The sequence below is a fragment of the Lytechinus pictus genome, chromosome 3 (genome assembly GCF_037042905.1).
Source record: "Lytechinus pictus isolate F3 Inbred chromosome 3, Lp3.0, whole genome shotgun sequence".
Classification (NCBI taxonomy): domain Eukaryota; kingdom Metazoa; phylum Echinodermata; class Echinoidea; order Temnopleuroida; family Toxopneustidae; genus Lytechinus; species Lytechinus pictus.
Window position 1 is genome coordinate 9036661 of NC_087247.1, and position 17843 is coordinate 9054503.

General features: G+C 37.3%; 1 protein-coding gene across 4 annotated transcripts in view; it reads right to left on the reverse strand.

Moving 5' to 3' along the window:
• Window positions 1–1450: 1450 nt before the first annotated feature.
• The window catches only part of LOC129257872 (protein Wnt-5b-like), a 39682-nt gene continuing 23289 nt past the window's right edge, over window positions 1451–17843 (reverse strand). For all 4 annotated transcript variants that reach the window (XM_064096305.1, XM_064096303.1, XM_064096304.1 and 1 more), the window contains exons 4-5: window positions 12660–12952; window positions 1451–5693 (exon numbers count right to left, since the gene is read on the reverse strand). In XM_064096305.1, the coding sequence (XP_063952375.1) occupies window positions 5235–5693; window positions 12660–12952 (752 nt within the window). In that variant the 3' untranslated portion in view covers window positions 1451–5234. The remainder of the gene's footprint in view (window positions 5694–12659; window positions 12953–17843) is intronic.

Genomic DNA, 17843 nt, shown 5'->3' on the forward strand with positions numbered 1-17843 from the left:
TCCGTTCTAGACAGACTTTATTGATCAAACTAATTTGTTTTAATTATCTAATCACGCTGATATTCTATAATTCGGATTGGCTGCGTTTTAAAAAAGAAATAGTTTTTATTTAGATTATTGTTCTCGTGAATCCGTTTTCGGTTTTTGTCAGTGCCACTCAGAAATATCTGATATGGTTAGATTTGATTCGGACCTGATCTTGTTTAATTTTTAAGAAATTGAGGTATCTGATTTTGTTACACGAATAATGACAATTCCTCTTGGTGGATAAAAACGAAATCCATTGAGAGGTTATGTTCCTACATTTTTTTTGGACGAGCTGTGATTTGATACGTGAGTCATTGTCTGAATTACCCGTGTTGAGTGCGCACTCTTGGAAAGCATCAAGAAACCGAATTATTGAATAGCACCATCTCAGGTGAAATTGAGAAAGGGTATGCTAAGACATCATATTTTGAAAACGTGAACCCATAATAAATTTATAAACTAATAATGATGATTATAGTAATTTGAAAAAGAAATAAATATCATTATGATGATAATTTTTAACATCAATATCAATGAAAAATAACAAAGGGATCTTATAGAGAGTCATCAGTCAGACGCACGAAAAATGTGGTGCTTATACACCCTAGCTTATTAGGTTCTTCGTCTGCATAGCACACTGCAAAAACTCCGGTGTTTTCGGTTTTTGTCACCAGCCCGGAATCTATATATGTCCACACCAGAGAAGTATTGAAACAACACCAGTTTGGAATCAAACCGATGCGGTTTTGATACTAATTGGTGTTGTACAAACACCTTTCTGGTTTTAGACCAAAACGAAACTGGTGTGTTGTTTAACACTTCTCTGGTGTGGACATATATAGATTCCGGGTTTTTGCAGTGAATGCTGGTGCCCAATTTTCTCCTATGTAGGATGAAACTGCTCAAACATGTTTTCAACTTCGAGATTTCGAACTTCGAATCTGTGTATCATTTTGTTATATCGACTATCAAAAATGCAAAACCAATTATTTCGGGCTTTAAGAAATCCGTCCTCAATATTCCTCACAGGGACTTTTTACTATAATTTTGTTACTTCATCTCAGTTTCAAGATTGTCCAGTTGGAAACCAGTAGGCCTACATGCTAAGCCACCCCCTCCCCCCACTTTTAAAACCGCTCACGGGCGTTAACCATAAACAAATAAATACTTTCACACACAGCGCACATCCACACACACGCGCCCATAAACCCATACCCCACATGCGCACGCACACCCTCATCTATGTCCCTTTTCACAATAAGCAAAACCACACACACACAGTTGTTATTCATCGGCCACGGAGTCATTGTGTCAAAGGACATTTGTGTTTATAGTCTGAAACACGCGAAACAAAAAACGATCATCATGCAAAATGAAATATGGCAAGAGATAAGTCTGAAATAAGAAAATTTAACATAAAAAATAGTTTCACGCTCACTTTTTAATGCGATCTCTCGGAAATATATAACATCATTTTGGTGGTATACACTGAATACTAAAAAAAATCGACTGTAATACTGCGATATTATTTTAAAAAGTATCACTTTCAAAAGAAAGGTTAATTGGAGCATCAAATAAACCTACGGCATTTATAACTTCCCCGCATTTCAACACAACGGTCACAAATAAAATCTTTAATTGTATTTTCTTACGATGTCAAACCCAAAATAATAATATTAGTCTAAAAGCAAACGAAGAGTCTGTGAGGAAATATGACCTTCTGTAGGGCCATTCCTCTGTACTTCGAAAAGTGAAAGCAGCTTTAATTTAAAATCTTAAAAAAATGCAAGAAGCAACGGATTGAGGGACGAAAGGGAATCAAAGTGATTTAATGAAGGAGAGGGGTACAGACTTGAAGGTGTTGGGGCAAGGAGTTGTAACTCCTTGGTGTGGGGTGTGTGTGTGTAATGTAGAGATGGCGCGGTCGAGTGTTCTCGCAGTTTCTATCAGTGTTGATTTTTTTATTGTTTGAAGAGAGAGAGATAGAGATAGAGAGAGTTTGTGCGTGTGTGTGGGTTTGTGTATGTAATATGTGTGTGTGACTGCCTGTCTGTGCAAATGAGTGTACATGTGTAAGTGAGAGAGGGAAAATAGAGAGAGAGAGTGGGAAGAGTGATAGGGGAGTGAGGGGGAGAGAGAGAGGGGAGGGGGGGGGGGGAATGAAGACAGAGTCGAAAACTTATGCAAATATTAAGATCGTCTTCTCTAGAAATCTAATTATTATTCATTATTAATTTTTGATGTAAGAAGTTATACCTGTATCCCTAATGCTACGGTCACAAATACCTTTACGAACACCGTAGGAACGATTTTCATACATAGCAATAAATGGTTTGAAATTATTCATTTCATATGGATTCAACGGGTAGTGTTACTAGTGTAACATGTGTAAGAATATACCTACAAGCTAGGTATAATCAATAATATAATTAAAAAAAAAAACAATTCGAGGAATCGAAAATCATTCCCTTCTTTTCATATGCAAAGTCAATACATGAATATTTCAATCGGTTAAAATACATAATTATTTTCACCTATTTACAGAAATTCCATCAATTCGGTATACACAAACATTCGAGAATTAATATACAATGATTTCGAGACATAAAACATATACCTTTATTACATATTTCAATCAAAACAAATAGTCTGCTCAAAGTAATTAATAACGTCTAAGAATATCAATTAACCAACTTGGTAATAGCTTATTTTTATCATCAAATCGTTTGAGTATTACAACAGGTGTCGGCGTAACCAAGACGTAATTGCGTCTAGAATTTTCATCATAATCGATTTACTGCATAGAAGTAAACGATTAATAGTTTATTTTAAAATCTATGAGTACAACATTGTCGATAAAAATAAGTCTAAAACCCGAGAAACCCTAGTACCATCAAGTGAATATATATAAAAATACGGCAAACATTGGTTACCTATCATTGTGGCATTTCAAATAGATTGTATAGGGTTTAATTCCATACACACTTATGATTATTTATAGAATAAAATGTACTGATGATAACCGTTTATCATATTTGAGTCTGTCCAAATCAGTATACTTCTTGGTCAAATACACCAGGAATACTGCTTGACAAGAAATAAAATACAGGAATGGTATCGTCCAATTATAACCAGAATATTCATTATGGATACCTCTGATCCATTGTGGCTAACTGGCAACTGCTCCTTTACATGCCTTACCCCAGTTCGAGTTGAGCGAATGGGAGAAATAAAAATGGACATAAATGGAAACAATATATGATTAGCATCATTCCAGAGTCTAGTCTAGATGGGCGTAATATCAGCGGGTACTATTATGTTTTGTCGCTGTCACACCAACGATACCAACCCCAAACTGACGGATGATACGCCATCACACATCATGTAATCAGCTTTGATCTGACTGGGGTTTGTTTCCTTCGTGTGACCGCGGCATTCGGCAAGCAAAAATAAAACAAATAATCACACTTATGCTGTAAGCAACATTCGGACTATGAATAACTGACGCCATCAACAATGACAATGCTGGCTTTGGCTGCAACAGCTCGATTTGATCATCTGTTATTCACCAAACATACGTCAGTCCAACAGTCATGCGCAGTGCCGGTGACCTTAACGTCACTGGTTACGTACAGCCAACAGCGCCATGCAATAAAAATTCCAAATTTGTATACGAACGCGCACCACACGGGATGTAACGGGACGTAACAACCCATATAATGGGCGTTCGTAATTTGAAAATTTTTACTTTTGGGAAGAGATTTCTCTGGAAATCATTAAGCTACTAATCAATACATAGTACTGTGATTCAATGGCCTACCTTTTACAATTTATCATATCTTAACTTGTTTGGTGACCCCAAATGTTTTCTTTTTACACATAGCTCCTTATCAAAATGGAGTTTTACACGATAGTCACCCGAATTTCTTCAAAGTCTTTAGTCTTGAAATTAGTTCCATTATGATATTCACTACATCGTATCGTTGTGACCGAAATACACTCCACCATGTCCACGTTTTACTACACGGTACGTATTATTTTCCTCTTCTAATAAACGGGTTTATTTTCAGTTTTCCCCCAAAATAACACTCTCGTCTGGTTGTTGCAAATGACTTAGCAAGACTGATTCATCCCTCCACGATTTATGGTAATCACTGTAGTCAAAATCAATAACTATCAAAATATATTTCACCCCAGTTTGAAAGGCGCACTTTCAATTTCCAAATAGTTGCAAAACCTGGTCTATACAATTGCATATTTAGTTCGGTGCTCATGGTCAGTTTGCGTTTTAAGGACAACGTTCCCGCGAATGTTGTATTTGTGTGTACTTGATCGTGTTAATAATTTATATCGAGGAGGATGCAAATAGCATCCGTGGATTATCGATGTTCCATCAAGGACACGGACACTCTTTCCAAGATGACAACAGCTTCATGACGGCATAAGATAGGCCTTCGACTGGCATGTCAGTTGGTTCGAAACATCCGTTTCTGAAATCATATCAAAGTGTTCTTCTCATCATAATCATCTAATTCAGAAAAGAGAATTGCAGCCTCGTGAATTAGTTCAGTGAAATCACCTTCATCAAGTCATTTTCACGCTTCACCTTTATAATATTTTACAATATGTGGTGTCTGATCATTTTGTAAAAATAATGGTTATTAACTATCCAAATGCAATCTTAGTCCACATTATAACAACGGATCACCTTACTATTCCGTCAATTCCTTTTTATCAGACTTCGAACAAAACATGATTTTGCAGCTTTTTTCATTGTTAAGCGGTCGAGTGAGATCAATAAACGTTCAAAGTTCCATGTTATAACCTGTGGAAAGCTACATGTGTACACGTAATAATAACAATAAACTATGGCAGCCATCAAGCCAGAAGACTAAAACTTGTCGCACACATTTGGGTCCCATTAAACACTTTATTTACTTGAAGACAATGTCCGCAATTTCATACTTTCATACACGATACAGGTCATCAGTTAGGTACATCTAAGGTAGATGTAAACTTAGCGACGAATCCCGAAGACACTAGTGATGCTCAAGAGCATCTAAACAAGGGAAGAGGGCGGTTCGTCATCTTTGTTGCAGTTCAAGTCTGGCTTGAACTGCAAGTTACGTGGCAGTAGCTGTAGGATAACTCCTATCAGTTGCACCGTCACATCATAAATACGTTCTTTGTGCAATAAATGTTCTATTCTATTTACAAACGTGTACATCAACCAATGTTCTGCATTTCCGACACTTCACATAGCAGCACCACTTGAATTTGCATTTGCATCTTTCGACGACCTCCTTCGTGAAGGAGTTGTAGCCCCTTCCGCAGCACATCAACGTGCAGCCGTCAGTGCCCATAGACGTCTTGTTACACTCGCGACCCGTCGTACCCAATGAACCAGTCTGTATGTCGGGAACACAGTAATCTGGAGATTGTTCAAGGTACACCAGGTCATCACGGGTAGGCTTGTTGAAGCGGACATCGGAGTTGACCAGCCTGCCTTTCTTGTTGACGCGGACGTTGGTGGCGCCGTCGTACTTGTCTTTGAGGATCGCTCCAACACGGTTGAAAGGACTCAGTTGTAGCCAGCATGTCTTCAGACTGCATGACCCAGACACACCGTGGCACTTGCATTCGGGTTGCGCGTTATCGAACACTGCCTGTATGCATAAAAAGGGAAATATAAAAGACAATCAACATTATTTGTTGTGAAGAGATTTCTTTATACCGAGAGCTGCAGTTTGGTGTAAGATGGCATTTGTGACTTTATGCAGTACTCTTAATGTTCCAATGTTCAAAAGAAAGACATAAATGCCAGAACCAAACACCATAGATATATAGATTTATTAATGCAGAAGATACCACTGACTGGTAGAAAAGTTGTAGGTAAACTGGATAGTACTAAGCGAGAAACAGTCTCCCAAAACTTCGAAGTCTGTTGGTGTTTAGAAGCTTTGCACTTACGAAAATCGTTATTCACCAACATAGAGTCGAGGAACCTTCGGTATGATTGAGATAACTGAGATACAATGCACTTAGGAACTACTAGCGGGAGTTCAACTCACTTTTCCGCCAGTTTACTCGGCACATAGGAATGTTTTATAACCAATTTCCGACCTATTCTCTAATGCTGAAATTGGTCTACATTCATGTTGTCACCACAAGTCTTCTCCGGGTCTTACAAATTGTAAGTAGAGGCTCTTAACCCCAGTCCCATTAAACCAACATTCGATAAGAAACCCACTGAAAGCTTGAGAAAGCGCCCTGAGCTCTCTCGCTTTCTTCCATTGTTGCGATTTACTCAACTGAGCTAATTAATCTGTAGAGCAGTTTCCATCAGCTTGGAAGAGAGAGGGGGTTCAACTGATATTTATATTGTAAACAGTACGGAGCGTTCCCCGCGGGTCTCACCCGCTGTCTTCAGGCAGCCACACGTCCTACAACGCTCAAAATCCAAGGTGGACCTGCTTTAGGATATCGGGTGTTCCACCGAATGCAATTACTCCTCAAGAGAAAGGTGGGAAACCTGAAACAAAATTGTGAGCGGTCACCTACTGCTGTTGCTATTGCGCGAATGCTATTCAAAGCCCTGGGTGAAATAACAAATACATCCACTGAAAAGTTTGGGTAGGGCCTTTGCTTTTTTTTCTACGAGACGTTGTATCGGACTGCAGGTGGACAACAGTCCCTGTTTATGTATTTATGGGGGAAACAGGTAATAATACGTAAAGCGTTCATTGCCAAACCAAGTCTTTCACTTCTTTTACTTCTTCATAAGTATGATTATGGAAGGTCCATACGTAAGATTTACATGTCGTTCTTCAGTTTGAGCGAATGTTTTGCAAACAAACTTTCCATTTCATTCTTCACGGTCATTGCCACAGGGCAGACTTGCGCAATTCCGTGAAAGAGCTACACCAGAGAACACCAAAACCGAAGAGCAATAACCGTGAAATCGCTCTGAGAATGGTCAAGTTCACCTGGCTTTTGGTTGATATTCACGGCGGCCAATCCGCGCCTTTTGTCCGCTCTTAATTGACTGCAACAATTCACGATGTACGCGTTGACGAATAATAAAAAGAGAAAAATGTCAAAGGAATACCAAATTTAAAAGAAGGGTTTATATTCACTTTGTGGTATTCTGATGGCAAAAGAGAAAAAACGCCGGATACGGTTAGAAATGGGTTGAAAGAAGAGCACCAAAGGGTGTTTTCATTAGGAACAATGGGATTAACACCTTCTGAAGTACAAATTCACCTCACGCCTACGGACCCAGAATTTGAGATGTCAACTTTATTTTCATTCCTTTCTTTTCACATTTTTTCTTCTTTCAACTTAATATTTTGGTCTGCGTATTTTTTGCATTCAACTCATTATGGTACAGCGTGAGATAGAATCACAGTCGTATACTCCTGCGGGTCAGAATAATTGCATTTTAATGGCTGTCTTGTGATTCTGTCCAAAATATTAGTGTCAAATTTGTCACCATTGTCACGGGTAAATGTTATCTGAATATATTTCAACAATATTTGGTAGTAATGTTTGTTGATTTAGACCACGTGTATCTATTTCAAACGGATCGTGGTATACATGGTATATTATGTGATTGAAAATGCACCCAACATGATTTGAAAATTGAATTCTTGTCTAGAAAATTATTCTCAACCAAGTAGGAAAGAGGGCATGAAATTATAGCTATGAACACGCTTAGGCGCGCATAGTTTCTATTATGAAAAAATATATATCAGAGTTGATAAACGATTCCAACCATTTCCCGTTTGTATCACACTTTTTTATGGATATGACTTCATTTGACTTTTAAAAAGGTACTGAATAGTTGATTAATGTCTTTGGTCTCCATATGTGACTCAGTGATTTAGCAATCAACTGGTTTTCTTTCCATCATTATTCATCTTTGGTAAAAAAAATAATTGGTTTAAAAGAAATGTGTGCCATATTTACTGAATTTGTTTAAACCAAAGGCCCAGCATAAAAATCACGTAATTGTCCTTTACGAATAGGTTCAATGCCCACTTGGTTTTACACATCGAATTTCACAAGAATGTAATTACTTTGAGCGAATTATTGCCACACGTTTGACTTTGTGTTTCAACACTAGAAGACTGTACATAAATTTACTTCTTGTAACGAACTAAATGTCACCTAACTTCTGAGGACATTATTTTCGTCGTTATTTAAATGCCTTGAAAGGCAGTAATATATATTCTACATGGCACCAAACCTATTCTTTCTACACGTCATTTGTATGATTAGCAACTTGTCACAGGGTGTCGGTTCTACGTCTCGAGAACGTCTTGCAATGAAGACAATCAAAATAACCAGAAGTCATGTTACACGTATCCTCTAATCTTAACATCATCATGGATGAAATATTCTTGAGTGAACTTTTTTTAAGGAAAAAAAAAATGCAAAGACGGACATTCTTGAGGAGAGTTCTTGATAAGAAAAATCCACACGATACAGGGTTTGACAGTCGACAGTAATGGTGGAGGGTCACGATGGATAGGGTTAAGAATGGTTTTAACCCTTCGAGATCGCTTGCGTACACTTGGGCTCTCTGTTCACATCCGATATAACATCAAGATGAAAACCCAATGGAAATATGAATTTAGATATCAACGCAACTACTGGTGAAGACATCCAGCCAGCAGTTATAGACATGGGTGTTCGTGAAGTTACATTTCGACTTGCAAACAAACTGGAATCGTCAATTACTAGTATTCCAAACATAATGTTTAGCCACTCCGTCTATTTTATGCAGACTTAGAGATATTGGCAGTTTTGATTATCTTAAAACATAATCACAGGTTGTTTGAATATACTGACAAAGTAATATCTAATTTGCCATTGTTCATGAAAACATTGTGTAATCTTATGAACATCTTTTAAATATCACCAACTGTCGCCTTGCAAGCGAGTGAAAATACAAAAATAACATGGATGCTTGAAAAAATCTTTACATTAACCATGGAGCCCCACAATGTCACCACATGAATCCGTTGAAAACACAGATAATATTTCAAGCTTCTAATCTGATGCTTCCCCCTTATACCAGAAATAGATAACTTTGCTTGAATACATATCATCATTGGCTTTTTGGGGCATAGAGGGAAAATGATATAATTTCTTTAAAAATACTTCAAAAAGATTGTTAGGGGAGGTACTCTTTATAGCGTGTTTGAAATTTGCTAAGTAAATAAACAATCGTGGGCTAGTCAAGTATACCTTATCTTTTTTCATTTAGCTGATGATTAGGGGAATACTATTAAAGTGCGTAGTTGATCATGCCAATAAGAATATGCCAGTGTTAACGCAGTCGTAAAGGATACCTTACTCCGATGTCCAACTAGAGATAGGATTTCGAGAAGAAATTCTAGAGAGGCTGGCGGTAAGCTGGCGGTTGATATACACCTCCCGCTGAACCAGAACGAATACATCTTGTTCGCACCTATCATACTCAGGCCCAGCCGAACAGGAGATCTAGACTCCAGACTTGCTAAAGTCTTGTACGCTTGAACGTTGAATGGCGCTACTTTAATGAAGATTTCGGACGCAGAATATTGACTCCTCAACATGCATTTTATGATGTTGACGATGTGTTTTCAAAACTTTCTTAATTCATGAACATTAAAGTTTTCTGCTCTAATATGTCAATTTTATATTCATACACAACTGATAATTTTAATTCTGGCGGAAGCATGATAATATACCTGTATTTACTTACAAAACTATTCATTAATAATTGTTTGGAATTGAATTCAATGTTACGTGCAGTCTAGATTGCATGAAAAAAAACACTGATCTCTGAAGCATTGCTTGGCTCGAATGTGTGAAGGATATGAAAATAGTAGAACGTCGGGAGCTTCACCAATTCCGTGATCAAAGATGTGTACTTCGTTCGTGCTGACAATTTTGTTTTTAATGGAAACATCTCGTTGTCGGGGGCAGTGCACCCTAAGAAATCAAATAAACAAGAAAGTTTCCCCGGCGATCTTATGCCTATAATCGAACATTTTTTTTATATTATTCCATCCCGACAGAGCTTGCCTGGGACCACGGTGCCTTAGGCGCCACTTTTCATTCTTCGAGGCTATATATGCTCCTCCTCAATCGATTCAATCATGATGAATGTTGCCTCTAATAATGAGGTTTTATAAAACTGAAACGCAGAAAATCTTTCTTAACCTACAAATAACAAATGACATGTTTTAAATGTAACCCCGGGCTAAAGGGGAGTTCGACTTCGAGAAAGAAAACCTGACACTAGACTCAGAAAGAAGTGAGAAGTACGAAATATGATTTCGATAGATATTTTTTTCCTCACTTTGTCTTCATGGTTCAAAGAAGGGAGAGCTGGTTCAGACCCGTGGTTCCAACGGGTGTAGAGAACGGGCCAATATTTATATAATATTTTCTTGGAGTGCTACTGTGCTGCAGGGCACTTGCATATTTGGTTTGAGTATAGGTCGGCTGCATATCATCAGCCCTAAACGACGACTGGGAATTCTGCACGCCCCGAAATTGGACTTTTTTTTTTCCTTTCCCATTTTGTCGGTTGTGTTATTGGAGTAAAAAGGGGGAAAGTCGAGCCGTACTTTCATATTGTTTCCATCGTCGAGTCGGCTCAGAATGCAGAATGAATGACTGATGGAAATGTCGAAATCATGCTCCATCCTGGTTCGAATTGAAATCAGATATTTCTCACACTAATATATTTCGAGATATGGCCTATGTATAAACACTCATACTATCAAAGTTATGGATGTTCCACTTATTGTGTGTGTGTGTGTGTGTGTGTGTGTGTGTGTACAATAGTTTCGCGCGTTCTCGCCTGTTTCATAATTCATATTCTAAAATGTGATATATTGGGATTAATAATTGCGGAGCAACAAATAATAAGGGGTCAAATTTAGACAACTTAATAAGGAGACAAATATTAATGAAAATATCAAGACTTTAAGACCCCAAAGAGCGTCATGAATAAGATATGACACCCAGGCAACAGTATGCTCCAATGCGTAAATAGTAAAATAAGTGACGAAAATACAAAGCAGGATATTTAAGAGACCATAAAACATAATCTGATGTGAATGCTATCAAAAGAACTGAAAAAGATAACGAATGCTCCATTCTTAGGATATCGCTATCTAAACAATGTATCGTCTGTCTTAGATGAGTGGGGAGGAGCCAGCTAAAAGCGCATCATCTGAGCTCTATGAAACGTCCTTCCTCGCTGCAGTGCTCATCCGAATCTTAGGGATCTCAGGTGTCTAAGAATAGTCTTCTTGAAACCTTGCAACTGAGAAACGCATACAATCTATCAAGCATAATCCGACTGATCTGACTTGCATCGACCAAAGAAGATTTCTTCTTCATCGGGCGCAGCGTGATAAGTCGAGATTAAGGACGCAATAAGAGATATCTATCTGCCATTGTTCAGACCTGACTTCAAATCCCGTCCCTTTCATCTTGTTTAAAAGATAGAATGTGTACTTCTGTTACCATGGCGACTTCTATTATGTATCATAATGTTCATGTTGTTCACTTTCTGTGATATTATTATAGCGGTATAATGGAGTGGTGAAAGAACGCAAAGAATCCATCCTGAAAAGGCTTGAATCGTTGGAATAGAGGAGATCAGTTGCACAGAAAAGCCCTGTCATTTTCACACTCCAAAGAGGAATCGAATGGGGCTGTGCAAATCGGAAATAAATTATGGTAGCAACAATAACAATACAAAACAAATACACAACAAAAATAAATACGAAATAAACAAACTACATAGAAACTCGTCTACGAGTGTATCGCACCATCCGACCCTCTTAACCCTTTCACATATTAAAACGACTCTTGCAATCTGCTTGACGAAATTTAGCTCAAGAAGACAAAATCATGAGTGATATCAAATATGATTCATCTTTCAATACGGGGTCGTTATGATCGTCTGGAGAAGAAATCTCGTTAAATCAACGTTACAAAAGGTTCAATAACCGCAATGGTGAGGCAATATTATTCGTGAAAATATATTCACAAGAACTATTTGTAATTCTGAAGCTTACATCATAACAAATCCAAAAATTCATTAGGAGTTCACATGGGGACGTTCGAATCCATCTTCGAGTTTAAAATCATGACAATAACAGCTTGAAGGAGATGCGAATGCAGTTACAAGAAAATGTCCATTCTCTTATAAAACTGAAAAAAAAATCAAAACCTTCCCGATGCCAACGAATTCAGATGTGAAAAGGGTGAAATCCACTAACAACATGAACAAGGTTGCTGATGAGGGGGGCTTTCACTGACAAGGTTGAATTGAAAATAACGGTTTTATCAAGATATAATCATGATTATTAGCGAATGATTGGAGCGAGTTTATTATTAAATGTATTTGTAATTGTTTTCAGGGGTTGCCACACAGTCAAGCTAGCCTTATAAAGGCAACCCTGCAACCTACTTAAATCGTTATGTTTTAGAAAATACAACCTTGTTGACATATTTCATTGTTAAATATTTTGTTCTGTATTATGTATTTTCTTTGTTATTTTGTATATGAAAAGTTGCAGAAACAATAAATGAAATTAAAAAAAAAGAAGAAAAGTTTATACCTTTCTACCGGCTTCATTATTATGTAGGTTCATCTTCATCCGATCATAGGCAAAGCTTCCCCTCTGCGGGTTTGTCTCCATCTCACGGGCATCGACGAACTCCCTGGCGAAACGGTAGCCGTAATCGATGTTGTCGCCGCATCCTCCCCACACCCAGTCTCGGGGGATGTCGGGTGGGCGGGGTGATTTGCCACACCCGCATGTCGAGAGCTGGCCTTCCCGACATGCTCGACTGATGGCGTTGACGACGCCCGCCGACGTGATCGCGTAGGTGAATGCCGCTTCACGACTCGCTGAAAATGAACATGGAAAGAGATTATCATTATAAGATGTGTAATGGTTGCTATGTTTAAAAACTAAAATTTAAATCAGCAAACGCAAATAAAAAACATCACATTCTAATTTTGTTAAAGCAATATGTGCTTCGGTATAAAGTATTACCTATTTTATAAATTTACCTTAGACTCTCCATCGAAAGTACTATTTTACTGTCATCCATTATTTTTTTTAGATAATTCAGAAGATGAAGAGAGAATTGTACCGTATATGACAAACAACTACGAAAAATGTCTAGAAAAAAAAAAGATTGTGTGTGAAACTACTCAAGAGAATTTTTATAGAAACGACATTGTCATTGAATCTGATACCAAGGAATGAACAAGGTCGTACATGTAACAGTTGCAAAGTTCAGTTTGAAGTCGATTCTTTGGGTTTGAAAATTCGATATTTTAAGGTCGTCCTATACTGGATAGGTCAAATGAAAACCAAGCATGATTGTAATGTAATAATAACTGGATACATTTCTCAAGTAAAAGCAAAGAAACCACTCACAATGCAAGATGCATGGGAGCGTTGGTATCCACTATTCAGAAGTTATAAGGTATGCTTCTGCGACAAAGATTTTTTTTTTTTTTATATTGACACGACTGTACAACAAGATAAAATTTGAGTTTAAAACCTCTCTGAGAAGTTTTGGTAGAAAGCGTTGTTGATATGCCAGGTGCTCAAAGTGTGGCATTAGCGAGTTTTCGCAAATGCAGCGGGGACAGATTCTACAACATAGTAAATATATTGAAAACACCCGTCAAATCACAATGGAGAGCTTGGAGGTCTTTGTCGAAAAATGGTGATTCGGGGCATCTGATCATCGTGAGATTCGGAGCGGACGAAAAATTACAAATACTGTATGCTGTCGTTTGTCGTGAATCCAGGACGAAACTGCATGCTGCTTTGATTCACCGATTTTCGACAAAGACTGCTTTTACAATAGATTTACTGTGTTGTAGAAACCTTCCCCTTCGCAATTGCAAAATTCTGTTTTTTTTTTTTTTTTAGTGTGCGTAGTTTGGTATAAAACCATTTGAACAGCATGAAATAGTAACAGGCCGAAGAAGTCACGATTTGTAACGTTCTGATATGCACTCACTGACAGTTGTAAGATAAATTATCAAAGGGCACCTTCTTCCACTTAAATGAACAAAAAATCTATATAATTGAGAGGGTGGTGAATAACCTCAAATATAATTTTCCAAGTTACAAAAAGAACCAACTGATTAAAAAAATCGTATAAGTCATTAAATTTCTTTTTTTTCATGACTTTGCGTCACTCACTTTGATAGGCTACAGATTTAACTTATGAAATTGTATCATATCGACCAGCTTATCATTCTATATAACATTTTATAGCATAAAAGATGGGGGATTCCACAAATGGTATTTTTAAGAACAAAGGCAGATCTATCTTTTTTCCTTTTTAGTTACACTATACAAAAAAATAAGAAGAAGAATCGCAAATAAAAGGTATGTGTTTTGTAAAGCATTTCGCCATAGTATTCAGGTGGTCTGTGCGAGATCACACTCCTTTTGCCTGTATGAAATCAGATATGAGCTTGGCTATTTGATTTCAACTGTTCACGCTATGATTAAAAAGATATCATATTCACTGAAAATATGGTTATTGGGCTGGGGAAGAGGAGGAATGTTGCGTTCCATTCAAACTACGTGTCAGTGTATATCATCATCAAATCGGAAACCCAACGTCATATGGGTCTTTTCGGAGAAATTGCGTATTGTAAATTTATTTTATAGATATCGTCGCATTCTAATAACTATGTACAAAGATTTTTGGACAAATTACCAAAATTTGTGATTCCACTTTTTTCAGAAATTACCTACAACAGACCAAAATCATCAAAACATGTTAAATCCTGAAAATTATTGTTTACGTGGGTAAAATAATCATATTGTTGTTTAATAGGTGTGGGAATCAGTAATGAAATGAAAATAAGTCTCCGAAATTTCGTTTGCAGACAAAGAATATGTGGAGTTCCGGTCGACAACTTAGCCAACGTGATTTTCACTATTATTGTTTTGGTGATATTTGTGCATGTATATGAGCTAGACTGTGACCCCATCTCAGGTTTAGTCACGAACTGTCTGGTGGTTTCTAATCAGAGCTTGGGGCTATAAGATATGTCTTTCGGAAGGCGACAGTCTTACTACACCAATATAGCAAACTCATTTTGTAAACAAAATATATGCAAAGATCACGATAGGCGTTTTTGCTGATCAGGGCATTATTTACAGGTATCTTTTTCAAAGCATTTTCTTGTAAATGTTATATTTCAACAAATATCAAACACCATTCACCATCTCGTTATTTCTCAACCACATTACAGTGGTCCAATGGTTTAAAACTTCTCTTAAAATAAGTTTGTGTACTTAAAGTGAAAACGCCAAAGGGTTTCATCAATGTAAAGTCTGGCTCTGGAATGAAGTTGTGTACGCAATATTTGACCCGATGTCGCTTGTAGCTCAACTGTTTTTTTTTTTTTTTTTTTTTTAGGCAAAGCGTTACATGAATGCCAACGACTGAAACTGGTATGGCAAATCGCAAATTTTCACTGTAGCATTGGACGATACTTGACAAATCAAATGAACTTTCTCAAATGCATATGCGTTTTATTATCAAAGATAAAACCTGGAATTGTTCCGAATAGACACAAAAATTGTCAATTGAACTTTGATTCCTAGCATATTAATCCTTCTCACCGGATTTTTTTTTCAAAAATCTCTTTGGAAAAATAATTTTCCAAGTCCAACCTAATTGTTATTTACCGTGTTTAGTTCCTGTTCATAGTCGAAGAATGCTAATTTTGGTCAAGGTACTACACCAGATAATTCCAACAACTTGCAATGAACGCACTTTATAGGTGTGCTAAGAAGCTAAACCCTATATATTAGCTCGTAACGTATATGCAACATCGATGAACATATGCATTTTCTTTTTTCCACACTCTCTTATTTAGATTTTTATGAATTTCAATCTGTTTATTTTTTTGAGAAAGGAGATTTCTCAAACAAATAATTTTGCTTAGCATTTGACTTTTGCTGTGAGCGACATCTATATAGTAGAATGAGATGGACCAGCCAGACTCATGAGATTTTAAGAAAGGGCAGTTTGACGCCATGAGAAGAAAACTCCCCCTGGCACCTGACACAGTCCTATTGTCCAGTGAGCTGGTCATGACAGAAAGCAGTGGTCTTCGGCAAGACTCGGGAGACAAGATCGAATTGGACACAGATCAACGTTGGTAATGGCAGTTAACCAAACTCATGCAAGTAAGAGGTAACAAAAGTTAATGCGTATAAATCACTCCAATACCTCAAGCGATATTCTTCATTCTATTTTCCTTTTACAGACGTTTAACTTAACATTTATTCAAGATTCTGGTAGGTTGACCTTATGTCTGCGCTGATCGACAGGTGGGAACTATGCACCCAATCTATTCACCAAATAGTCAGCGTTTAGATCACTGATGAAAAGAATACAATCTTATTTCAAGGATGACTTATTCGCGATTGTAATTAAATTAGTCGACTCCAAAGCCTCAAATTGCACTTGCTAACGAGCCTCGTGGTAGATAATACTTTAGGTTAAAAGGTGGGACTATCGTGTACCCCTTGAGGGTCGAGATGTTTGGTTATTCTTCTGTGCCTTGTACTGAACCAATGGTGTTCTATTCAATGAGAAGACACGCCCCGATGATCCGCTAAGCATGTGTTCGTAATCTATCAAACAACGATACAAAAGGTTCCAATGATTGATGGACCGAGTTTCATTCGATATAATTGGACCATTTCCTTTTTAGAAATGAAAATGATGGATTTTGCTTGAATACGGCACCGTCACTTATATCATTAGTAATCGAATTTTGGTTTTACATCGGGGGTCCTCCTATCCAATTACTTTCTGTACCCTTGTTATAAATATAATGAACTTATAATATTAATTGAATAGGATTACATTATATCATACAGTTTTCGCATGAATTTCACCTCATTTTAACATTAAAAACTGTAAATTGATACGCACACACAACCACATCCAGCACAAAGCGTTTAGTATTAGGTTAGGTCAGGAAAATGCGGTAGTTGGTTACCAACCAAGACTGTGGGCTTGCAGGTACTGTGCGTGGGTGTTTAATGCACGCGCGCGCGTGTGTGTGTGTGTGTGAAAATGTGCTGTGCGTGTAGGTGTGTAACTATTCTCTCCGCTGTTTTGTTCGTATATGCAATGGAATAACATGTTATATATATATATATGCTATATATATATATATATATAGTTAGGCCTATATCTGTATATAGATCTAACTAAGATCTCAGATGTAACACTTAGTATGAATCATTATGTTAATGTTGACATCGTTGGCGGGTTCAGGGTTTACTGGAAGGGGCCCACTCTTTCTTCCGAAATTGTCAAACAAGCAACAACAAAAAAGAAAAAAGATGTCAAATTTGAACATATTCACGACTTTAAGTCCAGTGCACCGCCCCCCCCCCCCCCCCGATCCGACCCTGGTTGAGATGACTGAGGAGATATAGATCAAAATGATTACCATCTTGAATTTGATATCAGTTTTAATAATTCGCAACGAGTCGAGATGGCAAAGTATTTCATCGTGATATCTTTATAGTTAAATTGTGTGTAGTTTTACACATTCTGATAGTAAAGTACACTTCTCGAAATTCAATGTACGGTAATGAAAAAGAAAAAAATAAAATCTTGACTCTGTGACAACCCTATATCATAGCAGGATATTTTGCCGTCTAAACCAATCAAAATTTACATGTTTAAATAGATCATCAAGGAATTCAAGTTGACAGGATGGTGGCGCTACC